We start from the raw sequence: 25,670 nt of genomic DNA, 5'->3' as shown, positions 1-25,670 counted from the left end.
ACTTAGCAGTACAAGTGAGAGACAGACTTTCATAAGATATGACAGCAATCTGGATTTTCGTCTTGTGGTCTTATATAGGACCTATTTATAAATATTGTTGAATAAGTACTCCCCAAGTTGCTTTTTCTGTATTCACCATCAGGTCACATAGTAGAGTAGTTCATTAATTTCTTGTCGTTTTCCGTTTTGCAGTTAGTTAATGTTCCACATAAAGAAGAAACTGTCATGTGGCACCAGTACCTCTTAAAATTGGTCAGTGTGATGAGAGGGTTTAGAGAAAAAAGGACCGTGTTCCACAGGGCTGCGACTGACCATTTTGGGCTGCCGTGGAGGGAAGCACATGCAAAGATGTAGATCCCCTCAGAGAAGTTTTCCATTTCCCTGAAATTAAAGATCTCCAGATGACTGCAAATAACATGAGGATATGTAGAAAAATGCCCTTCCCCAGTTTCCAAATCGTGAAAATTTGGCTCAGCAGATACTACATATTTGTTTGTAGTTGTTTGTAAAACAGTAAAGACATGCCTTTTTTTTTTTTTTTTTTTGAGACGGAGTCTCGCTCTGTCACCCAGGCTGGAGTGCAGTGGCCGGGTCTCAGCTCACTGCAAGCTCCGCCTCCCGGGTTTACGCCATTCTCTCGCCTCAGCCTCCCCAGTAGCTGGGACTACAGGCGCCCGCCACCTCACCCGGCTAGTTTTTTGTATTTTTTTAGTAGAGACGGGGTTTCACTGTGTTAGCCAGGATGGTCTCGATCTCCTGACCTCGTGATCCGCCCGTCTCGGCCTCCCAAAGTGCTGGGATTACAGGCTTGAGCCACCGCGCCCGGCCAAGACATGCCTTTTAAAATCAATCACAGTCCTTAGATAAATTTCTCCCATTCTTCCTCCCCAGACTCCTATCCATTAAGCGTTATGTCTCTGAATTCAAATTTAATAAAACACTGAGTTCCCCTCAGAAGTAAATAGTGCATTTCCTAGGAGTGTCATTGCCAACTGCAAAGACAGAGCAGTATTTTTCAGTGTTGCAACACAAGAGCCTGCAGCAATCTGGAGGTTGTGGCTGTGATTTCAGTCTTTGGGGGACAATTAGGAAAGTAAAGCTGAGGCCAAAGATAATTGACACGTAGAAAGAAACAGAGGACCGTCCAGATCTCGTAGGAGGAAGGGAGCGGTCCTGAGAGACCAGAGCTAGGCAGGCAGCTGTCGCTGAGAATGGAGCTTAGTGATCTGCCGTGGGGCCAGAGCGCTCAGTGAGACCTCAGAGGACTCGGAAACAGGCTTGATAGCAGTATGACTTTTAATGCTAATCTCTGCCTTCTGGTGATTTCCTGACCTACTCCAGCACTTGAGAGCACTCTAGGGTTTGATCTCAGTAAATAACTTAGAAATGCAACCATCTTTTTGTTAGAAAGAAAGTAATTATGTATCCGGAAAGAAAGCAGGTTGGAAAACACTCGTGTTTCCACATCTTTGATAGATTTGAGTTCGGGGATTCATATCATTGGCTCCTTTTCAGCCACATGTGCCTGCCTTCGCACCCCCACCCCACCCCAGCCCACCCCAGCCCAGCCCACCCCACCCCAGCCCGTGAGGTTAATGCTTCACACAGAAGGATGGTAGAACGAAGTGGGGCAGTTTCAATGAAAGGGAGCATTAAGCAGAGCTCTGCCTCTTTCCTTTGTCTGCATATCTGGTAGAACATCACTTAATGGACTGTGCCTCCTCCTTCCCTCAGTATACTCCCATGAAGTCCCTAAAGAATAAGTTTATCCCATAGCAATCTATGGTATGGTGTTATATTGGGAGTCTTGAGCCGAAAAGCACTTTCTCACGGTGTGTTGACGTAAGAGCTTCCAGCTGTCCAGAGTGCAAGAGCCAGCGCCAGTCCCCAGAGGGTTGCTATGGGAACACTGTTACGGCAAGTGGTTTTCATCACAGACTCTGCACTTCCATTGGCTGAACCATAACCACACGCTAGTCCTTTAATGGTTAACAGTAACCTTAAAATCATTTGAAATTTAAAAATAATTTCTGGTGGTGTGGAATAACTAGGGAGGGCAGTGTGGCAAGCCGCGCAGCTGTGGTGTGAGCTGACCCCATTCAGAATATTAGAAACATGCTCATTTAAAAAAACAATGTATTTTTATGTTGACCAGAACAATGTATCACAAAAGCACTGATTATTTATTTTCCTCCATTGTAAACTTTGTACAGCTTGCTTAAACGAATCCTCATGTTGCCTCTAATGGTCACTCTCACTGGCCACTTCCTTCTGAGTCTCTTCTTCCCTGTCTGTAAGCACCAGCTTCCTCAACTTTTTCTCACAGTGTTCAAGCTTACCACATAACTTTACCGATGAGAGCAGCTGAGAAGTTTCGAGCTGCCTTTTGGTGATCTCAGACTCATTCACTGAGCTTCAGGCAGGGACAGACAAGAGTCACTCCTGCAACCGCTGTCCTGGCCTTTCTCAACTCCCAGTTTTACAACTTGCCAAAACTAAATTGCTCTTGCTGTCAACTGCTTTTCCTTTCAGGCTTAGGCGATGTTAGGACCCATGAGCGTTGCAGTCTGAGCCTGCCTAAGTTTGGCCATCCTAGGAGTAGAAGTGTAAAAGATGTAGAATTTGAAACTTGTGGACCACAACTCAAAACAAGTGCATGGAGACCCAGTATTACATGTACACAGGCATGTCTACCTGAAACAAAGTCTCCGGCCGTACCATGTGCAAGGCGCATTCTTATGTTTTCTAATCTGTTGTGTTTCTTTTTAAAAATATGCTGGTGGTTATCCTCAGAGTTGGTTGACAGGTCATTCATGTATGGTGGTCAGCAGTTTGAAAACCACTGGTCTTTTTTTTTTAATTTCAAACTTTTATGTTAATTTCAGGAGTACATGTGCAGGGTATGCGGGTTTATTACATAGGTAAACATATTCCATGGTGGTTTGCGGCACAGATCACCCCATTACCCAGGTATGAAGCCTGGCACCCACTAGCTATTCTTCCTGATCCTCTCCCTCCTCCCACCTGCCATCCTCCAACAGGCCCCAGTGTGTGTTGTTACCCCTGAGTGTCCATGTGTTCTCATTGTTCAGTTCCTACTTACAGGTGAGAACATGTGATATTTGCTTTGCTGTTTCTGCGTTAGTTTGATAACGGCCTCCAGTTCCATCCAAGTGCCTGCAAAGGACATGATCTCATTCCTTTTGATGGCTGTGTAGTATTCCATGGTGTATATGCACCCCATTTTCTTTGTCCAGTCTATCATTGGTGGGCATTTGGGTTGATTCCATGTCTTTGCTATTGTGAATTGTGTTGCAGTGAATATACACGTGCATGTGTCTTTATAATAGAATGATTTATATTCCTTTGGTTGTATAACCAGGAATGGGGTTGTTGGATTGAATGGTATTTCTGTCCCTAGGTCTTTGAAGAATTGCCACACTGTCTTCCACAGTGGTTAAACTAATTTACACTCCCACCAATAGTATAAAAGCGTTCCTTTTTTTCTCTGCAACCTCGCCAGCATCTATTACTTTTTAATTTTTTGATGATAGCCATTCTGACTGGTGTGAGATGGTAGCTCATTGTGATTTTGATTTGCGTTTCTGTAATAATCGGTGATGTTGAGCTTTTTCTCTTATGTTTGTTGGCTGCATGTATGTCTTTTGTGACGTGTCTGTTCATGTCCTTTGCCCACTTTTTAATGGAGTTGTTTCAAAAACCACTGATTAAAGCAAGTATCAGTAGAATTAAAGAAGGAAATGACCTGTTAGATGGATCTGGGACAAAAGGACTATAGTTCTTTTTTGATTTTTTTTAAATATGGAGATAACACTCTCAAGGTTAGTGTGAAATTTAGCAGATTATAGAACCTCAAGTACTTCAAAATGCTCAAGACTTCAGCAGTAATAGGTAATTCTTAAGTTTAAAATGAGGAGACATCCATGGAAGAATTGAGAAAGCAACTCGTAAGCCATCTGTTAGAAAATTGGCAGTATGTATAGGTGATCACCTTGGGCTGGTTGCACATTGTTGGATAAAGCAAGATTAAACGAGGTATTACAAAATAAATGGGAGGTCAGTTAAAGGACAAGATGGGTTTGGCTGGGTGTGGTGGCTCACACCTGTAATGCCAGCACTCTGCGAAGCCAAGGTGGGCAGATCGCTTGAGCTCAGGAGTTTGAGGCCAGCCTGGGCAACACGGTGAGACCTCATCTCTACAAAAAATACAAAAATTAGCCGGGTGTGGTGGCGCGCACATGTTGTCCCGGCTACTTGGGTTGAAGTGGAAGGATTGTGTGAGCCCAGGAGGTCGAGGCTGTAGTGAGCAGTGATCACACCACTGTGTTCCAGCCTGGGTGACAGAGTGAGACCCTGTCTCAAAGCTAAGTAATTAATAAAGTATGAGATAGGTTTGGGCAAGAAGAGTTGCAAGGAGTCTAGTGTTACGCATCAAGTGTCTGTTGAGAGGACAGTGGTTTGGCCCTTTGAAAATTATTTCCTAAGACTCAGTGCTAAATTACGTTTCTTTGAATGTAAATTTTCTTATTGGCAGTATAACATACATGCAGAAAATCACTAGAGTACCACATCATGATAGGTTTTTCACAAAACAAACGTTTCATAAAGTAAAGTAACTAGCACCCAAATCAGAAAAGGTAACTGATATTAACTCCCCAGAAATATCTTCATGCCCTCTTCTAGTCATAGCCATGGTCCTAATTTCTAACATCATAATTTAAAAAAAATCTTTACAGACGTGTAAGTCCCATACCATTAGTTGTACCCATTTAAAGTGTACAAAGGTTTTTAGTATATTCAGAGTTATACAACCATCACCACAGTCTTAGGATACTTTGATCATTCCAAAAAAGAACCTCGTTTGCCTGTGTTTAAAAATTTGCCTGTTTATAAATGGAATCAAACAGTATGTGCTTGACTTCTTTGACTCAGCGTAGGGGTTCTGATACTTATTTATCCCCACTGTGTGTATTTATGGTTTTTCAGTCTTGATGCAGTCTCTCACAATTTATTCTACTGATGATGGACACATAAGTTGTTTCTGGTTTTTGCATGGATGTTTTATATGTGTTTCTTGGTGAATATAAATTTCTAGATTTATGTTCACAAGAATATATACCAAGGTATGAAATTTCTGGGACATAGGGTATGTATAAACTTGGCCATTAGAGTTACTGTCAAAGAGTTTTCCAAAGGGCTTATAGCAGTTTACACAGTCCCACAGCAGGATTTGAGAGTTGCGGTTACTCTGCCTCCTCGCTACACTTGATATATCCTATGTCATTTTCATTTTAGCCCTTCTGGTAGTCAGAATGCTATCACGTTGTGGCTTTAATTTGCATTTCTCTAATGACTAATATAGTTGAGTACCTTCTTTATATGCTTAATGGCCATTTGGATATTATCTTTTGTGAAGTTCCTGTTTAATACTTAACTTTTGTCCATTTTTCCCCTACTGAATTGCCTGCTTTTTTCTCACTGATTTGATACTTTCAGATTTGAATACTTTCTGTATTCTGGCTAGATATCTGTATTGCAAATAAACCTCTCACTCGGTGGCCTCCCTTTGTGCCAGGTTACTTTTTATGCGTTGGAGAAATAATCTTATGACTGACTCAGATACTGACATAACCTTTGCCAACTATTTTCGCCTGATAGATTTTAAAAATCAAATCATATGTCAAGCTTAAATAACAATTCTTTCTCTTGTTCTCTTGTTTAATGATGTCATCATAGTGGCATGTTTAAGAGTGTAAGATTTGTGAGAAGAGGAAATTATGTGAATGTTTGCCCTTTTTTTGTTAAATGTTGTATTGGATTATTTCGTTTGAGACATGGCTACTTTTGTTTTGCTTATTTTGTTGTGCAAGTTCATGTTCTATATGTGTGGTGTAGACACTACTAGTTGCTTACCCAACTTTCATTCTCTCTCCTTCTCTACTAACAGAGCCCTAATTTGTTTAGAACTGTAATATGCACAGTTAAAACAACTTATCCTCCCAGGACCTTTTGCAGTTAGGGTTGGTCATGTGACGTGGTCCTGCCAAGAAGATACAGATGCAAGTCAGCGGGTGAGTGGGACTTCCTGGAAACCTGTTGCTTTTCTAAGAGAAAGACTTAGCTGACATACATATTTTGTCCTTTGCCTGTGATCATGATGCATAGATGCTTGGTGGCCATCCTGCAATCTTGACAGTGAAGACGTGCTAAAGATGGCAGAGCAGAAGATAAAGCTTGTTTTTTTTTGTTTTTTTTTTATGGCATCATGAAATCATTTTGTATAAAACGTGAACTGCTCTTTTAAGGTTCTACAGAAAAACAGAAGAGATAGGTGATAGAGAGGGAGAAAGAAAGTTGTTGTGGGGAAGGGAGAGAGATTTATTCTAAGGAATTGTTTGATAGTTATGTAGGCTGAGAAGTCCAGTGATCTGCACCCTGCAAGCTGGAGACCCAGGAAAGCTTGTGGTGTAGCTCCCATCTGAATCCAAAGGCCTGAGAACCAAGAGAGTCAATGGTGTAAGTTCCAGTCTTAAGTGCAAAGGCCTGAGAACCAGGAGATCTGATGGTGTAATTCCAGTCTGCAGGCGGACTGGAGTGTAGAGAGAGCTAATTCTCCTTTACCCCACCTTTTTGATCTATTCAGGCCATCAATGGATTGAGTGATGCCCGTGTGCACGAGGAGGGCCATCTGTTTACTCAGTCTACCAATTCAAATGTTGATCTCATCCAAAAACACCCTCCCAGGTACGTTTGGGAGGTTTCACCAAATATTTGGGTACCATATTCCCCAGTCAAGTTGACACAAAATTAACCATCACAGCTGCCTTCCTCTGGGCCTCGTGTTATATGAGAACAGTATTGGGTAAGCTCCCACAGTTGGATTTCCCTTATATTTTGCTGAACTCAGTCTCTAAGCAATATATGCATTACCCAAACGTACTGACTTTCAAAATCACTAAGTCAAACTTACTGACTTTCAAAGTCACTTTCAAAAGTGACTTGTGGCAAGTGTGCCATGGTGCTGAGGTCTTTGTTCATTTCGACTGGAATAAAATCGGACTTTGCCACATTCTCCTAAGATAAGGTATGATAGCATTTACTTGAATTTGTTCTGTGGATGTTGGTACATTGTGATTTCAGTTACAGAAAAGCCACAGATGGAACTGATGTTAAAAGCACCTCAAGGACAACCAGGGACTAGAGCAAATGCTAAAAGGAGTTCTTCTGCCCTGTCATCAAGATTCTGAATCACTCAATTTGTTGGACAAAAGCATTTAGCTCTGATTCCTCTTGGGTTCTCTCTAAATCTCCATCAGAGTAAGAAGAGACTTTGAGAGAATTAAACTGTCTTCTGAATATCTGTTACAGATGTGAAAGATACTTGAGAAAATACATGATTGTGATTTCATCATTTTGGGAAAAGCAGCTTGATATGCTTTGACTTGTTATTACTACAATTCCTTCTGAGATAGCAACTCACGTTACGCTAACATGGGCCAAAAAAAAGTGCTTGTGTTTTTGTCCTTTATAGAGTTTTTTAAAAATTAAAAAGCTAAAAATTAGTTTGTTTTAAATAGTATAGCAGTAGATTTTAGAGGTCTCTTTGAGATTTTAGAGCCTGTTCATCCCTTGATTAGGAATTTCTAGCCAGGACTCAGAGAGGATAAGGGCCCAATTTCTGGTCAGTCGGGGTGCTGGTTGTGAGGCTCTTGTCTCAGCTCCAAACATATCTTCATACTCTGCTTTGTCATGAGACTCTGCAAACCACATCTGTCCTTTGCTGGAGAGCTTTTTGTTAGGGTCCACCAGAATTGGACACGAGAGACTGGAACCTGGAGGCGGGAAGAAGGGAGCTCCCGCTTTCTGTTTGCTTTCTGTTTCTAACAACGATGGCACAGCCGTGGTTCTCCAGAAGCCGAGCAGTGGCTTTTCACTCCTGAAGGAATAGTGGGTTCCAGGGTGCAGTTTTCCACACTCGTAGAACAGCTTCATCGCTCCACTCAAAGATCACAGCACCATCAGCCGGTGCCCCCTCTTCAGAGGTTTGAATCCGAGCTCTGTGGAGTCCCCACATTTCTGAGGTGCCGGTACCCGGAGAGTGGTGTCCCCTCCTGAGAGGTTTCACTCCCAGCTCCTGGTAAAGGTTCCACATTTTAGTGATCCCAGACTTGCCTCTGGTTCCCAGCCCTAAGCGTGGTGACTTCCTACTGCGGTTCTCTCCGTGATACCTGAGAGTCCCCATTTTGCCTCCCACCTCTTGACTATCTGGTTGACAGTTGTTTTTTCAACCATCTCCCTTAGAATAATTGCTGTGGTCTTGGTTCGAGATATAACAGGCACCCAGGTTTTCAGCTCCTGGAAAACAGCCATGAGACCCAGGTCCTCTTCTAGGCAATCCCAAGCTCAGGTGAAATTTTCCACTAGCTTTCCCCAACACAACATAGGGATCCCTCCCTCGATGATGTGATTCACCCCCATGGGGATAGCTGCACGATTAGGGGAAACTAACGTTTTACCTACACCCTGGTCATAAAGACCTCTCCTTGCTCCCTCCTTCACTCCCACCCTGCTGTTCCTGAGTCTCCTTGAGACCGCTGTCCATTCAGTCTGTTTTCTCCTACTTCATAGCACCTTCTCAGCTTCCCTTTTCTCTTTATAAAGTCAGTCTGGATCCCATTATCATCATTTCAGTCACCCTCCAGTCCCTTTTACTCTCACATGCTTTTGTTGTCCTGCCACACCCGATGACAGCACCGAAGCCAGAATCATTCCAACCTCTCTCCTCCCGTGCTCTGACATGACAGTAACTGCTCTGGAGAAAATGCCCAATCTAAGCATCCGACGTCAGCCAGATCCTGCCTGCCATAGCTCTCCTGATGCCTCTGCTCTCTCCTGATCCTACCCTGCTGCCTCCTTTTCATCTCACTTGGAGGGTGGCCTCACCTACCCTTCTCATACAACTTGAATATGGAGGCAATCTTAAGGTCTATTTCTACCTCCAAACCTACCAGCATCTTGTCTTACTTGATTTGGAGAAAAAGCTGTTCCTCCTTCTGTCATAGGCTAAATCTTCCACTGTCCTGCTTTCTTATCTATTATGTTATCTAATTTACTCTCTATTGGCCCCCTCCACTTCCAATGTAATTTAAGTCTTATAAGGGCAGGGAGTTTGCATCTGCTTTGTTTGTGCAGATGTGAGGTATGGGGAAAGGAAAGCTGATGAAAAAGCTTGAATGATTCCACGATTTTTGGCCTGAGCACTGGAAGGCCTAGAGTTGCCTGTAACTAAGCTGGGAAGGGCCATTCATGGTGAGGTTTGGAGGGGATATGGAGTTTAGTTCAGGACATGTTAGCACATTAGACATCCACGTGGGGATGTTGTGTAGGCAATGGGATGTGCAACTTTTAGAGAGGTCTAGGATATAGGGATAAATATAGGTGTCATCATTGTAAAGATGGCATTTAAAGCCATGAGACTAGATGGGGACTTTAAGGAGTAGTTGTCAATAATAAAGGGAAGGAGTCTAAGGACTGAGCCCAGGGACACTCCAATGCCAAGAAGCCAGGGAAGAAAAACTACCAAGGAGATTGAAAAGGAGAGCCCTGGACTGTGAAACCAGGTGGAAAACCAGGACAATGTGGCATCCTGACATCTCAGTGAAGAAAGTGTTTCAATGAAGTGTCCCACTTCTTCACACTCCAGAAAGTGTTGCTGGCAAGTGATATTAAATGAGAACAGCGAGTGAACCATTGGATTTGGCATTGCAGGGAGTCATCGCTGACCTTGGCAAGAGTGGGTTTAGTAGAGTAGGGAGGGGATGAAAACGTAATTGGAGTGGGTTTAAGAGAAAAATGGATAAATGAAGGAGAAAATAATTAGCTTGTGAGGATAAAAATTTATGAAGATAGAAATGTGTTTCTGATTAAAAAAATCAGTCTTGGTGCCATTATAATCCTATGGACTCTTGAGATTACTCTCCACATTGTTTTATTCTTCTAAATGCAGTGCAGGTTCTTCAGCTGTTGTCGAAGTAGATACCGACTTTGCTGGGAGCATGACTTTGTGCAAGGCGTAAAGGTTATACTTCGGCAGCTCTTCTACTTTTTCCCTGCCATCTCTGACTACTCAACTCAGGTAACCAATGAGAGATGCCCTGTTGATCTCTTATCCTTGGGAATAATTTTAATCTCTTCCTCCTGTTTAATGTTAGTGTCCTCCTTTCCCCATATATGTGGTTATGTGCCTGTTTGTCTCATCCATGAGAGTAAGCTTTTAAGAACTGGAACTCTGCACCAAATGTGCGATGAAATGACTTTGTTGGAGACCCATTGTCTGCCTGCTGGCTCTCATCAGTGGTGACTTCGCACTGCTATATTTAGAGAGTTTTACATAGAGCCTTTTTGAACTGGTATTCTGGGAAAATAAAGGGCTGGCTGTTTGTAATACTTTCTACCAGGAGTGGGGTGTTCACTTTGTGTTCTCTAATAATCAACTGTTTGGAATCACTTTTTTTGGCACAGTGAAAGGGGAGCTAGATAAACAGATTGACAGATGAAGAGGTGAAAAGTAGGAAGGAGTGGGAAAGAAATGGGAAGAAGATCTTCCTATCTACCAGTTGCTTTCATGTGGTAGAGCTTAATGAGAAGATAATAGGTTAATTTCCTGAGCTGTGACATATTACATGTAAAAGACTTACATGAGGTCCCTTTCTCTTTTTTCAAGTGTAGATGATTTTGAGATGACCTGGTTGCTTCCCCAAGGAGAGAGGCTTCTGGGTCTCCAATGGGCAGTCAATGGGCAGTTTTTAGGGTGTAGGAAGTAGAGAACACTCTCTTGGTGAGCTCACTTCCAGATGTGATTCTCAGTGGATTGTTTTCCTTTTTGGCAGCATCAACTGGCTCTAGCGGCCAAGGCTTCTGCAAGGCTTCCCGTCCAGGAGCTTTTCATCTAGGGATGCTATTGGAGGCCAGACTTCCAGTTTTGCTAGGAAGAGATGCCTATTAAGTTAGGGGGCCAGGGATTTGATTGCAGCAGTCGCTATTCAAGTCAACCAGTCATCATTTCATCCATGAGTCAGGGACTCGGTACTTGCAGTCCCAGTAGGCACTTGCTCTGGTGATGTGATTTAGAGAGTCAGTGGCAGGGTTTGAGCTGCAGTGTGAGCACGGAGGGTTAATTTAGTCACAGAGAGCCTGAGCAGCCTGTGAGAGTGACCCTCTGCATCCTACATGGAACGAGGGACAACATGGAGAGACTAAAGACGATCCCTCAAAGCCCAGCTTTCTCCATTGCTCCTGCTGCTGTGGACTGTCCTGTGGGGACAGTACACATGCTGGAACATATTACACACGGGCAGCTGTTTGCAGTGAACAGTGATGCAAAGGCTGAGATAGTATCCTCATAAAGACCTCTAATCTCAAGTCCTTTTTTGTAGTAGGAGGAATACATAATGTAGACAATATTATCTTGTACAGTTAACAAAAGGAAACTAGAATAAGAGGGAATTCGCCTCTGCTGAACAAACCAAGCTTCTCTATATCATCTAGCAAGGCCATAAAAATACCATCTACAGATTGACTTTAATAAAGGAGCCTACTGAGGACACAAGCACCTGAATTACAGATTCCCGGAGCACACACAAGCATTTATCGCTGACAGACAAAGGAACAAAATCTCCAGGAGGCAGCTGGGATCTTTTCATTTTGAAAATGCTTTAATAAGTGTTGACAACACTGTTTTGCAAAATGTAAAGGTACTATACAAATTCTTAATACAAAAAGAATAAATTAAAAGCAGATTTCTTTTTTAATTCTGCAACTTTGTCTACAACGTACATCTTTTTCATTGATTACAGTTGAACAGAATCCAGTAAAATCATTTTACATGCTCTACAGTCAGTTTCAGGAGCAACCTAATCTTTTTTCCCCATTATTAAACTAGACTCCATTTTACACAGCTTGTAATAAACTATTGACATTAATGTATATGTAAAACTTTACACCTAGTTAACTAAGCAGTAACTGGTCGTCTGATAGCACCTGGATGGGGTTTGCTATATTTAGAACTAAACTAATACTGAATGAAAACAAATTGGAATTTTAACAGTTTCAACACTCACCTGCATATAATAAAATAAAGAATCAACCTGGCTCACAACATAGTCTGATGTATGTGTTTTCACCAGTCTTCTGACTGAAACAGGCAATTTCTTTTACGCATCCGAAGAATCCAATAGGGGCTTTATATCAGACCAGGGACTTCATATTTCACCTTATTTTGTTTTAAAGGAATAGGGATAAAGAGTTTGCAAGTGCTTGTGTACAATAACTACATCATTTCCCACCACACTGATCATTAATCATGTCAGTCTCAAAGGACTAACGTTTTATGTACATTTTGTATTAACTGAACTCAGCTAAACAGTAAAACCTGTTTTACTTAATCTCTGTCTTGACTACCAGACTATCATGATGTTTGCTGGAACTGTAATTCCTGTTCCCACTCCATTTCTCTCTGTCCCCCGAATTGAAAACATAACCCAAGTCTTTAGAATTTTTGCCTCTCATTCCTTGCAACTCAAGTGGGCTAGAATCTTGATCCGGTTTTCTCCAGACTAGATTTCAAGTTACTCTGCATGGTGTAGAACCTGTAACCACGTAACCTCATCACCTTCCTTTTCCCTTTTGACTTTTCCTGTTGCACACAGTTCAGTGTGACTCTTCATGAATCTTCTTTGGGAGAAAGAAAAATGGCCCTATGTATAATGTTTCTGAATGGGGAAGGGAGAAAAAAAAATCACTGCTCTTTGTAGCTCTAACCATGAAAATAAAAGCAACAAAAATATCCCCCCACGAATCCCTAGAATCATTTAATAATATCATAACCGGTTTCTATTTGTCCTGCAGGTGTACACTTAAAGCGTTCTGGGAATATTAATCCCTTCTGCATGCTGGAATCACCAGTCTAGCCATGCATGGAGCTGGGGAAAGCAGGCCCTGAATCGTCTACAGAGACTTGGTGGAGGAGGCCATGGCCCGCCTTGTCCCGGCCAGGTGTGTGTGCCCCAGCTCGACTCTCGGTGGTCTCCAGACTGCAGCAGAAGGAATATCTTGGTATTTATCTAGTTTTAGTATCCATCCTTACCCTCCTGGTCTGGTACAGCCTATGATTATTCTTGGATTCCACATACATGAAAAGCGAAGATTTTTCTTTTCTTTTTATGCTTAAGCTAACTTCAGTTCTGCTTTCCCACAGAACTACTCCCACCCTGGCTCCTGTCCCTGGCTGGCAATGTCTTTCCAATAGGAAGTCATTAGAGTGAGAAAAAAATTCCACCCCCACCCCCCAACCACTTGCGCCCAGAGCACAGCAACACCACCTCTGCGGAAACCTTTTTGTGCCATCTTGAATAACCCAACTAAAGTTGTGCACTTGTTATTATAAAAGTATTTTTGAGGCCTTTGAAGATTGATGGCTTTCCAGTTGTGTTTGAAGTGTAGCTTAAAACACATGTAAACGTGCAGCTCCCACGCATTCATTTTTTTCTTCTTTCCTCTTTTGGTATCTGCACACAAATGTGGTGCATGACAGTAAGTGATGATGTGGACACATGGGCCCTTTGGGAGCTGGTATTTTTTTCAACCCTGCTCTGCCTGTTGGCTAGTAGACACATGAGTCAAATCTTTCTACCTAAGGGCATAGTTGGGTTCTTGGAAAAAGTGACACATGGGAGAAGTCGGATCTGAGCTCTTATGTCACACAAGTGCTAACAAACAGAAAATGAGCCACAACAGTTAAACACTGAATGGATCGCAATGTGCTTTTCCCTTGGTTTCCCATAAAAAAGAAAATGAAACACCTTGTGCAAAAAAATAGGATACGCTTTTACTGGTTTGTTTTAATGAGAGAGAACCACTTTTGGCCATTATCACCTTATGTTACTACAAATCCTGAAAGGAAAGCAGCTTTGAGTCTTGGGCTTGGCTGAACCCCCTGCGTGGACCGGGGCTAACGGTACCCTCCATGACTCCCGTGGGTCTCTCTTCCTTTGTGTCCAGATGGATGGTGGCTGTGAGTCAGCAATGCCAGTCAAGACTCCCTCGTCTTTACCGTGGCATTGGGGCAGTTTCTCAGGCTCTCTACGGAGAGAGACTTGGGCCAGTAAGGGAGAGGGCTAGAGAGAGGACACCAGTTTACACAGGGTTGACTTACACTTGTGTGTAGTAGCAGTTCAGAATTTAAAAGAAATTTCCTTGCAGAAAGAATGTCTTCCTCTTGGCCCCTCTTAATTTTTTATGTTTTTATTTTTTAATCTTTGGCAGCATAGAACTGATTGTGGTCCTCTGATGCATCTCTGGTGTCGAGAGCTTCCTTTCTCATCCTCCCCTTCCCCCACAGCCACTCCCCACAAGCTGTCCCATCAAGGAATATTTCAGGTGTAAACTGAATATGCCACGAGGCCTCCTGTTCACGACGTGCTTGATTGGCCTACGTACGGGTGGCAGGCTGGACACAGCTTACCGTCTTTCTGGGTCACCCTGTAACTCAAGTCCCCTTTCCTGTTCTCTCCCAATGCTACTTGTCCGCAGGAATTGGATGCCAGCCGGCCTCCCTGACGGTTCCTGGCCTAGGGGCTGTCATGGCAGAGGGAAGCCACCAAGGTGCCATTGAGGATTGGTGTCTGGCTCTCTATGGGCAAGAGCGCCAGGGGACACACAGTGGGACCGGAACCTTCCAGAGTGTCTCCTCAGTCAGGTTTTCGAGGGGGAGGGAATGCGGAGACAGGAGAAAAAAAGTGCTGAGGGCCGAAGCTGGTGCAGGGTGACGGTGCGTCTGGGTAAGGCAAATGAGAGGCAGTGAGGTGATCTCAGAATGGCGTTGAGGCGGTCAGATTAGGCCGGGCGGGCTCACACGAGGGTCCCGGGCTTGCCTTTTTCCTGCCCGTACCACTGGACATCAGCTAGTTCTGGATAGAGGGAGGAATCCAGGAAACAGCTATCATTGTAGCTCCTGTGGGAGGCCCAAGAAAGGAGATGAGACAGTTAGTGGAGGAGGACGGGCTCAGCCAGGCCTAGACTGAGAAGGATGTGTTCGCCTTGACAGGGCCCTGGGCTAACCACGAGTCTTTCCTGTTCAGAGCAGTGAGGCCTGAGACCCTCAACAGTGCTGCGTGTACAGAAGGCCCCAGAATCCACACAAAGGGGCCACTTGAAACCGAGAGCATTTGTGAAAGAGGAGAATGGAAGGTAACGCTTACTCAGTGCACTGGTTCTTCAACGTGGCTGCATCCGGGGAGCACCTGGGAACTCTCAGAAATACTCATGCCCGGGCCCCGCCTCGGGAGACAATGACCTAATTGGTTTGCGGTGTGTTTGAGCGCTGGGAGCTGCCAAAGCTCCCACCAGGTGATCCTCAGATGCAGCCGAAGCCAGACTCCCCGGGCTGTCCTCAGGGGACTTTTCCCACGACAGCTGCCGGGGGTTGTCCTCTGTGAGACCCCAGGGCTAACCAGATGTCACTAGGACATTTTTATTCTGTCCTGGAAGAACATTCGAAATCGGAGGTTTCCCTGTAGTGAAACTGCAGTGGTATTTTGAATTGTGTTTTAAAAGTTAAAAAAAAAAAAAGGTGACGTTGCTTTATTCTAAATAACATGTATTGTTTTGTGATTATAAAAGTGTGTTCATTTAAAATATACAGGAAAGTCTATAGAAGGAAATAAAAGGTTTTTTTTTTGTTTTTTTTTAAGTATTTTAGGTAGGTATCACCATTTAGGTTGGGTAGAAGTAATTCTTAAATCTCCAGAAGCAATCGTAGATAGGTGGAAGCCGATAGTCATTACTAGGGATCATGATTAGGAAAAACAGCCTCTCTCCAACGATCCTGAATGAGCCCTTTGAATTCATCTCCTGCAACTGATCTCCCCGTGGGGAGTGCTAGGGGAGTGGTGAGGGATGGGTGACAGGAGGGGACCCTAACCCAATGTAGTTCGGAGCAGGTGAGTTTTAGGAGCATTTCAGTACCAAACACAGCTTCACGACCGAGAATCAGCAGTCATCCCCAGCTTTCCGTTTCATTTGCTAACCTCTCTAGGAACAACTGGATGTTGTAAATGTTTCTCATCTGGTCTTAAAATCCATGAAAGCTGGAAAATCCCAAGGCATCTGTGCACGTACTGGTGGATTTTAATGAGAGTCCTGTGCTTGGAGCACCAGAAATAAACCAGCTTCAGAAGCAAAGTAAGAAAAGGCCCATGACACTGGCCACGGGTATTACCATATGTAGGTGGTAAGTGTACGTTTCTGGGACACCTGTCCTGCAAACTTTCTTTCCACCCTAAGCTGACTTTTGAAATTGTGCCTGACTGAAAAACTTCTAAGGGGAGAGGTGGTTGGGCCCTCCAGGGGTCCTGTGTTTCTCCTAGGGGGGCATCTCTCCCTAATTCCACGTGGTTCTGGTGGTGCTGTCCACCATGCCGGCATCCTCGCTCCCGGGGGGACCAGGGGACAAGGAACCCAATGGGGCTGGGCCAAGGAGGGTCCCCCGATCACAATCCCTGGTTCAAAAATGGCCACGTGCCTGAGCAGCTTTGAAACCACAAAGATGTCATTTCCTCCCGAGAACGAAGTTAACAGGAGGAGGAAGCAGAGGTAGAGAAGGAAGGAGACCCAGCCAGCCCAGGCTCCAGTGACATCAGCTGGTACGTGCTCTTGTTTGCTTACGCGTGTTAAACTGAGTTTTTCATATGTAACGAATACTGGCACATGTAAGTAGTTTCTTCAACTGTTGATGAAATGTTTGTTCCTAACACGAACATGATCTCGGTCTGTTTGGGACAAAACTTCCCTCAGGGGCTTCCTGAGATCTAAGGAACCACTGTAGCCAGTGGTTCCCAAAGTAGTCCTGTGAGTTGCTCTGAGGGGACAAAAAAGGTTCCATGGATAAATACATTTCTGGAGTCTGCCTTTCAGAAGCCTGAAAAGTAAATGTATATGAAATATATAGTAAAGGCTCTGAGAAGTCCTGGATTACTGTTTGCCCCAAAACTTCTGGAAGGAGTATCACCTATGAAGATCCACAGAACACACTTTGAAAAACACTCTTAAATAGGCTAATATTATAAAACGAGGTTGACTTATCTTGTATGTTGGATCCTGAACAGTTTCTGGTTAAAGTTGAGTAATAATTGTTACAATATAACCTGCTTCACAGGGACCAAAAGTCCACTATGTATCGAACATAAAGGCTCAAGGAGAGACCACTGAGTTCAAAGCAGTGCTGTCTGGATAAGGCAGTAGATGAGGTTAAGGGTTCCTGTGGTGGTTTATTCGGTATGTGAAGAGCCTAACCCTTAGCTGGCCTGTGCTGTTCTCCTTCTGGGTCACAGAACCCATATATGACAGGGCATTGGGATCTGGATCAGTGATTTGGCTCTCAGATGGCTCCCAGAGGGGCCACAGTATGGAAACCACGGGCCTGCTCCTGCCTCTGAGGAGACAGAGCTGGAGGAAAAGATGTATTTTTCCAAAATGGTGATGTCTTACACAGAATCTTTCTTAGTGCTTCCCCATCATTACTGAAGTATGTAAGGTAGTTTTAAATGTTGCTTCATGTATTGGTCTCGTATTCTCAAGTTGGGGGAAGAGACCCTTGTTCTGGCTGCTCAGCTAAGCCTTTGCCTTTCAGCACAAATTCAATTTTAGGGTAATAGTCAAGGAATGCTAGGTGCTACGAAAGCAAAATGAATGAGAGAGACCATTTAGGAAGCATGTATTCTTCATGAATAATACAAATGGGACCACTCAATAGTTGCCCTAGTAAAGCTAAGTCCGTCATTCACTGGAATAGGAGCTGGGGCTGGATGAAGATGTAGGTGTGCTCTCTAAACTGTGACCCAGCAGAGCAGCTTAGCACTGGGCAGTCTGGGTCACAGAAGTGACAACTTCAGAATCTGTGAGGGCCAGTGCCTGTGGGGGCTTTCCACAGGAAGAAAGCCCTTTCCCAGGACTATGCTGAGATGTGTGGCCTGCAAAGCGTACTGGCCAGGGGCCCTCTGATCCCAGACAGATGGCAAATTCACCCACATCTCACAGGATTGTGTGGTTTATAAGTGCTTGGCCTAGGGAGGTGGGGCTGCTGGGAGGGAGGAATTTCAAACTGAATTATTTTTGTAAATGTATAACTTACAAAACAACTGGTAGCACATACTTGGGTTGTTGAATAGTCCTGCGGTTGGGGACGAGGCCCTCTAGAGGCATCCTGTCTTACCTGGTCTGGGAAGGTGCTGTCGCTCAGTATAGGTAGGTGTGTCCCTGCATGTGCACACATGGATGCATGAGCATGCAGTATGCAGATATTTCAAGCAGATGTGCCTACATTTCCACAGCAGCTCTTTCAAACCTGGTTAATTCTAGTTCTGGCTATCATTCCAACCTCCATCACCTTTAGCAGATGAGATGATCGGCCCTCCCATACTGGGGGAGAAAAAGGCCATTCTTCCTACCTCATGACATCATCCTATCTCAAAATCTCTTCTTTTTGTCTGGCACTGGCCGGGGGGTGGTCTACCTTCCTTCCAAAGCCTAAGTCACAGTCCCCCAATTCCCCATCTGCCAACTTTGCAATATTGTCCGAGCTTGTCAAAAGCCCAGTTTTTTCTCTACAGGAAACAAGACTCTCTGTTAACCACCCCTCACCCTTGTCTGTGCATCCGTATTTTTGCACTTGGAATGGTCTCTCCCTGTCTCAACCCCCTCCTCCCACCGCAGGCTTCTGAGCCAGGCTCACGTAACATCTCCGTGAACTCAAAAGCGACCCTCTCATTTCTGAATCCTCTCAGGGTTTTGTTTCTAAGTCTTAGAGCACTGAATACATAAGTGTGGCAGTTTCTCATGCTCCTCGTATATCTCCTGATAGGCAATTTGATTTCAATGCCTTGTGTCCCAGTTAGACTGTAAGGGTCCTGGGGCTAGGAACCAGGTGTTTTCCGCCCCTGTGCTTTGCAAATTTCGACATGCATTTTATTCACTCAGGAATCTTGTTAAATGCACACCAGGTTCAGGAGGCCAGGGTGGTGCCCAGGAGTCTAACTTTCTAACGAGCTCCCTGGTGATGGTGGTAGCAATAAAAATGCTGGCTTACAGACATTTCGAAAAGCAGTGCTCATAGCCTTTAGTACTCAGCACAGCTGTTAAGAATGCTGGGATGAAACGATGGGAGTGCTTCTGGATCAACTCAGTCTGCCCTTGGTGCTTTGAAACTTACATTGCAGCAATGCTGTTCTTTTCAGGGACACTGATTACTAACAGTAAAATGTCTACAAATATTTGAATATAGGTAGAACATGGTGAGTCTAAAACATCCTTTGGGGCCAGGCGCACAGGTCAGGAGTTCGAGACTAGCCTGGCCAACATGGCAAAACCCCGTGTCTACTAAAAATACAAAAATTAGCCATGTGTGCACCTGTAGCTACTAGGGAGGCAGGAGAATCGCTTGAACCTGGGAGGCAGAGGTTGCAGTGAGCCAAGATCATGCCACTGCACTCCAGCCTGGGCAACAGAACAAGACTCTGGGAAGCAGTACTGGGAATATCTAACATCTGATGTAAGAACCTCCATCTAAAAAAACATAGTTCCCCACGTATCTGGAAATAAGGCATAAATACAGCATTCAGATGTATCCTTGTGGAAACGGTGACATGGAGAAAAGCAACACATAAGCAGCACATGTGGGACCACAGACTCATGGGCAGTAGGAACAAAACTCCTCTTACGGTACCTCTATTCATCAGTACTTTGGTGAGGTGGAGACTCAGACCCATCCAGAATGGGTGAGTTTTCCGTTGCTTCTCTGAACAAAGGAAAGCAGGAGGAGGAAGAGAAGAGAGGTCATGTTACAGAGAGAAACTGACACAGACGCGATTGGCAGCTTAGTAATACATCCGAAAGGCCCACGGCTTAGATACCTGAGTTAGCAACAGATCATACAAGTCATGCAGTACTTTCAGTCCCCATAATTGAGTCAAAAGACGTAATTTGTTAGGAGGGATGGGCCCTCTTTGGCACTTTTTACCCATGGCCTCATTTCGTGTCACATCATAGCAAAGAGTTTACGCAAGAACCAAAATAGCTGTTTTGTTTCAAATTTGTCTTGAGTCCTCACTAGTTGTAGATGGTGAAACAGGCAAGTTTCAAGACCATCTTATATGCATAGGACCCTGAGGAGTGCTTGTACATTTCAGAGCCTGTTGCCAAATACAATCATATATTTGAATCGGGTGAGACTGGGCATGATTCAGAAAAGTTGGAAGATCTACAGAGGGATCTTGCAATCTGAAGTTTCTTGTTTAGTCACTGGAGATATATATATGAAAGATATGTCATTCTTTTATGAGTTAATCTTAGTGGGACTCTTAGACCCTAAACCTTGCAGAGGCTGCCTGGCCACACAGGTGAGAGCTGGGGTGTGGGTGGTACGTGAGTAGGTGTTAACGATCTAGAGTTAAGGACAGAGGGGCAGCTACTGCCCGACAGACAGCCCAAGAAGTAGGAGCAGACACAGGTATAGCGAGTTGGGGCTCCAGTTTCCCCTATTTTAAAAGGAATCAGAGGCAGCATGGGATTGTTCAGTGATTGTCAAACTTGAGTGTATGTCAGTATCACCTGGAGGGCTTATCCGAAAGCAGCCTGCTGGGCTCCATCGCCAGAGTTTTGGATTTTTTTAGGTTACAGATGAGCCTGAGAATTTGCATTTCTGATAAGATCCCAGATGAGGCTCTCACGTCCTGCTGCTTTGGGACCACACTTAACTCCCGGTATAGTGGGAAAAGACAGGGTTTGGGGTCACAGAAGGCAGAGCTAGGATTCCAGCTCCCTCCAGCTGTCAGACTTTGGGCCAGGCACTTAGTTCCTCTGAGCCTCATCTATGAAACTAAAACGTCTGGGTATTTCTGTTGCCAGGGGATGATAAGGATTATATGAGCTGTGTGTTAGGACCCTTTCTCTCTTGCCAAAAATGAAGGCTCCAGAAAACCTCGTGTAAAAAATTACTACAGATAAACCTGCAGGAACAAAAATGCCGGCCAGTGCCTGTAATCCCAGCACTTTGGGAAGCCGAGGTGGGCAGATCACCTAAGGTCAGGAGTTCGAGACCAGCCTGGCCAACGTGGTATGAAACCCTGTCTCTACTAGAAATTTGCCAGGTGTGGTGATGCACACTAGTAATGCCAGCTACTAGGGAGGCTGAGGCAGGAGAATCACTTGAACTGTGGAGGTTGCAGTGAGCTGATATTGCACCACTGCACTGCAGTCTAGGCAACAGAGTGAGACTCTATCTCAAAAAAAAAAAAAAAGGCCAAGTATGAGAGCCTGAAAGGCAAGCATTAGAGCCAATTCTGGAATTGTGCTTTTCTCATGATTCAACTTACAGCCAGTTGTCAGATTTTCCCAGACATCCCCCTGATGCTCCACCAAACCAAGGAAGAGGACTGCTTACTCCTCTAACCAACAGATGTTGACAGAACCTAACATCTACTTAGAGGTGATGTCTCAGGGGCAACAGAAGAGGCAGGTGGGTTACCTGTGTCTGCCAGACCCTCCACTAGGTCAGAACAGCCTCACTGGCCCCGAGATGATAATGCTGTAGGCGAACATGTCAGGCTATCAAAAGAGCTGCCTTTCGGTTTCATTTATTTTGCTGTGTACAGCTTCTGCTGAAGGCTTCAGGGCGCCTGATCTCCTTTGTGTGTTGATCAAGAGCAAGTGCTTGGCCTGGACACAGCCTTTTTTCTTGCACCCTGAGACATCTTAAGACAGTGGCTGTTTCATCTGCCTCTCAGGGTATTTGCTGTCTTCAGCTCTCTTTCTCCCCCTGATATTCGTGCCTGGCTATAATCCCAACTGAAATCAGATGCTGTCTGGAAATCTGACCAAAGAAGCACAGTCCCACTTCCTGCTTCCATCTCCCCACGTACCAAGGACCACCGTCTACTTTAAGAGAACACAGACAATTCACCTCTATAAAGGCACAGCGAGGGAAAGTAGGAAGAGGTGACAGCGGATCATGGGGCTTCTCTTGAAGACACTTCCCAGTGACGAACGCTCATCATCCATTTACTGACTTATCCTTATGCCACTAGGATCTGAATTATCTATGACACTCTTTCGAGCTGACACAGTGAAGAACATGGAGAACTCACCCAGTCTGCCAGGTTAGGATGTGGTGGGGGCTGCTTGGGGGAGTGGCTCCAATTTCACTTGACGGTGTCGAGCTTCTCTGGCTTTGAGGTAAGGCAGCTATATGCAGGTGGTGCAAGAAAGGCAGAGAGCAGACAGGGATCAGACACAGGTAGAGGAGCTTGTGACCTGTTGGCCAACACCAACCCAGTGGCCAGAGGTCACCATTTCCAGCGATACTGGAAAGGACCCCAGGGCAGGGTCTGGGCATCCTTATGGCATGGTCACAGTGGGGAACCATCTCTGCATCCCAGCAATTCTATTTTCTCCCCACTACCATGCACCTTCATTCTATGTCAAGTTGACCTGGGATCCTAGGTCCCCACTTTGCCACCAGGAAGTGGCCATAGGGATGGTGACAGCTTTAACAGCAAGGAACCTGATGTCCACATAGTCCTTTGAGTGAGACCTGAGCAGGGCTCATACAGGGGTGACATATTTCTCTGGCCCCAGGGCATTTTCAGTGTAGCCCTGTTGTGAAATTTTTTCTCTCCATTGTGAAGAGAGGGCATCCAGAAAGGTTCTCAGAGCCTGTTCTCTCTGCTGTTTCAGGCTTATCATTGCTACTGAGTACACTTTGAAGGGAGCAGGGCTTTTATAGCTCATCCAAACCTGAGCACTAGGCATTTACTGATTAGGCAGTATGGAAGTCCAGTTGGAAAGATTTAGTAGGAAGTCAATCCTACTTAAATGCATCCTTTGCTTTTTTGGTAATGGAATGTTTTCCATGAGTAAACCTCAAATACAGCTTCTTAAAAATTTTAGTCTAAAATATGTTCCAAAAGATCCACCTAATCTCTTTACATAAAGCAAATCTACCAGACAAGTGCTGCAACTGTGATTGATAGAACATAAACCTTCCTGTTTGTTGGAGATATTTACAACATGTTGGTTCTTTATCTAATAGGGTCACAGATGATCATACTCAAGATCTTCCTGGGGAATCAATGGCAAATTTCACTGGGGCTATTTTACAGATGAAGAAGGAACATAAAGAAGGTTCTAGGACCTTGAAGTCCCTGGAAAACCCACTATTACCTGATCTCTGGAGCTTGTCATTTGGCCAATGGACCCTAATAAACATGTCCACGGGGATGTGGGGATAGAATGCCGGAGCCTGGCTCACTTGGGCAGCCAGGTTCTTCCTCTTTGCCCTGCTGTCTCCAGCCCCCAAGAATTTCCTACAGTTCCCCAAAGATGAACCCCCCCATTATCTCAGGTCACTGTTTCCCCTGATCTTTGCCAAATTCCTGACTCAGAGTTCCTCCCATTTGCTTCTGACTCTCATTCTGTTCTTACAATGTTTACCATTTCTGTTGTTCTCAGTGTCCCTCTCTCTGAGTGGTAAGAGTACGTTAATAAGCCAGTGCTGTGACCAGAGCACAAGGCAACTGCTCAGTGTTGGTCATTGCCACTGTTATTAAATGTAACTTAAAGGAATGGGTGGCTTCTTCCATTTTTTTTAAAAACTTGATTCAATACCACCCAATGCTCTCGACTACAAGAATATGAGGGAAATTTTCAGACATACCATCAAGGGTATTGAAGACATTTAACAAAAATATAGTTTGTGGCTGCGGCTTATCATGATCGAAAAGGGAAAGCCAGGAGCAGTCAAGAATTCTGTCAAATGCCCCGCTCTGGCACTCTGTTTATTAGCCAGTCTGCCCCCATCTGGGGAGACACTGGCCAAATCGTTCGACTTGACCCAAGCCCATCCCCAACCCAGCTGCCTTTGCAAGCTACAGCTGTGGACTTTCACTGGAATCCTCTCCTCACTAGGGTAAAAGACTCACCTTTGGCTGGATAAACCCGGAGACATTACCTACGTTTCTTAGATTTCTGTCCTTACAAGGGGAAATGGGGGGGCTGGCCCAGTGCACTCTGGAGGGTCCGGTGCACCCTTACGTGCAAGATTAGGGTAAGAACAGGGCGGGGTGGGGGGGTCAACAAGGGCCTGAAAGACCTCAAGTCTCCCGCATCTGACAGCAGGGTTCCCAGAATGAATGACTCCCGTTCCTCACTGCACCCAATTCTAAGGGTACCTCCCGGCAGCAGCCCTTGACACCAGCGAGCGGTTCGCCCGCAGGCCTTCTCCCCCCGTGCGCCCGGCCGCCCCTTCTCACCTGACGTGGCTTTGCACATCTGGGGCATCCTGGTGACCCTGCTGTGCGCCACGAAGGTGCTCTGGGAGGAGGTGCTGTACTGCGAGCCGCTGTCTGAGGAGGTGGAGCTGGTGTGCGACAGGCGGCTGTGCTCCTTGTGCGAGGCGGTGGAGCGCTGGTACCACTGGCGCAGCTCGTCCGAGACGGCAGCACGGCCCGCGCCCTTGTCGTGGGCGCCCTCGCGGCCCAGCGACGGAGTCCGCAGGATCTGCGATCGCGACAGCGTCAGGCGGCCCGTGTCGCCCTCGTCGCCGCCGCCGCGCCAGCTCTCCTTGAACAGGCCGCCCGCCGTGTAGGAGCTGGAGGTCTTGAACTGAGCCTTGACGCTGTAGTGGCCCTCCTGGTCGCTCTCCAGGCTGCGCACCACCACCGGCGTGGCGCCGCCCTCGATGTACAGCGGGTACTCCTTGATGCGGTACTGCGAGCTGGGCTGGCTCTGGCTGTGCAGGTACACGCCGCCCCCCGCGCCCCCCGCGCCCCCGCGTGCCGCCAGGTTGGGCATGCTGCCCGAGCTGGCCGAGCCCAGGGCGCCCGCCGCCCGCTGCCGCTGCCTCTGCCGCTGGCGCGCCTTGGACGGCGAGTCCTCGGCCAGCGTGGAGTAGTTGGCGTTCATCTGCGCCGGGTAGTAGTGCTCCGAGCTCGAGTGGCTGGTGCACGACGAGCAGTCGTCCATGGGGTCCGAGCCATTGCTGCTACGAGTCCGCGGGGTGTAGAAGTCGGGGCTCCCGGTGTCGTTCTCCGAGCCCAGGAGCTTGCCCTGGGACTCCAGGCTGGAGCTCCGGTGCCTAAAGTGCAGTGCAAGGCTGTGCAGTCGCGTGGGGCTGATGTCCACCGACCTGCCAGGAGACGGCCCGGGTTGGTCTGGGGGTGGGGGGTGGGCCCAAGGAGGGGGGCTCCGGGGAGGGGGGGCCCTGAGGAGGGCACTGAGGGCCTCCAGCAGGCTCAGGCCCCAGCCCAGCAAGCCAGAGAGTCTCACTCAGCAGGGCTGCCCCGGGGATCCGGGAACTGCCTGTTGTTTCCAGCGAATGAAACTGCCGGTTGTGGCGGGAGGCGAACCTGGCTTCTCTACCTTGATTCCCAGTGGGAAGCGGGACTGAAGCTAGGACTCACGGAAGGGTTTCGATTTTTGGGTTTGTTTGTTTGTTTAAGTGTAAAATGATTCTATAGACACAAAGAGAACCACAGAATCATTCCTCTAGTATTATGGTTAAATCAGATAGGGCTGGGCACGGTGGTCCACGCCTGTAATCC

At 45.8% G+C, this 25,670-nt stretch overlaps 1 protein-coding gene and 2 long non-coding RNA genes across 11 annotated transcripts in view; 2 read left to right on the top strand and 1 right to left on the bottom strand.

Annotated features, from left to right (window-relative positions):
• Positions 1-3,249: 3,249 nt before the first annotated feature.
• LOC117082544 lies at positions 3,250-12,175 on the top strand. The gene is made up of 2 exons (XR_004436658.1): positions 3,250-6,092; positions 10,028-12,175. It is a non-coding gene; the product is annotated as an uncharacterized LOC117082544 (long non-coding RNA).
• The window catches only part of FRMD4A (FERM domain containing 4A), a 544,823-nt gene continuing 530,867 nt past the window's right edge, over positions 11,715-25,670 (bottom strand). For 5 of the 7 annotated variants that reach the window (XM_033209303.1, XM_033209300.1, XM_033209299.1 and 2 more), the window contains 3 exons: positions 24,381-25,255; positions 22,218-22,314; positions 11,715-15,031 (listed from right to left, as the gene is read on the bottom strand). In XM_033209303.1, the coding sequence (XP_033065194.1) occupies positions 14,929-15,031; positions 22,218-22,314; positions 24,381-25,255 (1,075 nt within the window). In that variant the 3' untranslated portion in view covers positions 11,715-14,928. Of the gene's footprint in view, positions 15,032-19,798; positions 19,871-22,217; positions 22,315-24,380; positions 25,256-25,670 lie in introns of all 7 variants that reach the window. The other 2 variants (XM_033209304.1, XM_033209305.1) reach the window with 1 other exon arrangement.
• On the top strand, positions 15,031-23,694 carry LOC117082542. Of its 3 annotated transcripts, XR_004436655.1 has the most exons (4): positions 15,031-15,267; positions 16,115-16,787; positions 22,158-22,229; positions 23,162-23,694. It is a non-coding gene; the product is annotated as an uncharacterized LOC117082542 (long non-coding RNA). The 3 variants fall into 3 exon arrangements; XR_004436653.1 differs by having other exon boundaries at positions 15,031-16,787; XR_004436654.1 differs by having other exon boundaries at positions 15,031-16,787; positions 21,858-22,229.

This window comes from Trachypithecus francoisi, unplaced genomic scaffold, assembly GCF_009764315.1.
Source record: "Trachypithecus francoisi isolate TF-2019V2 unplaced genomic scaffold, Tfra_2.0 Lachesis_group9, whole genome shotgun sequence".
NCBI lineage: Eukaryota > Metazoa > Chordata > Mammalia > Primates > Cercopithecidae > Trachypithecus > Trachypithecus francoisi.
This window is presented reverse-complemented; position numbering and strand designations above follow the sequence as displayed.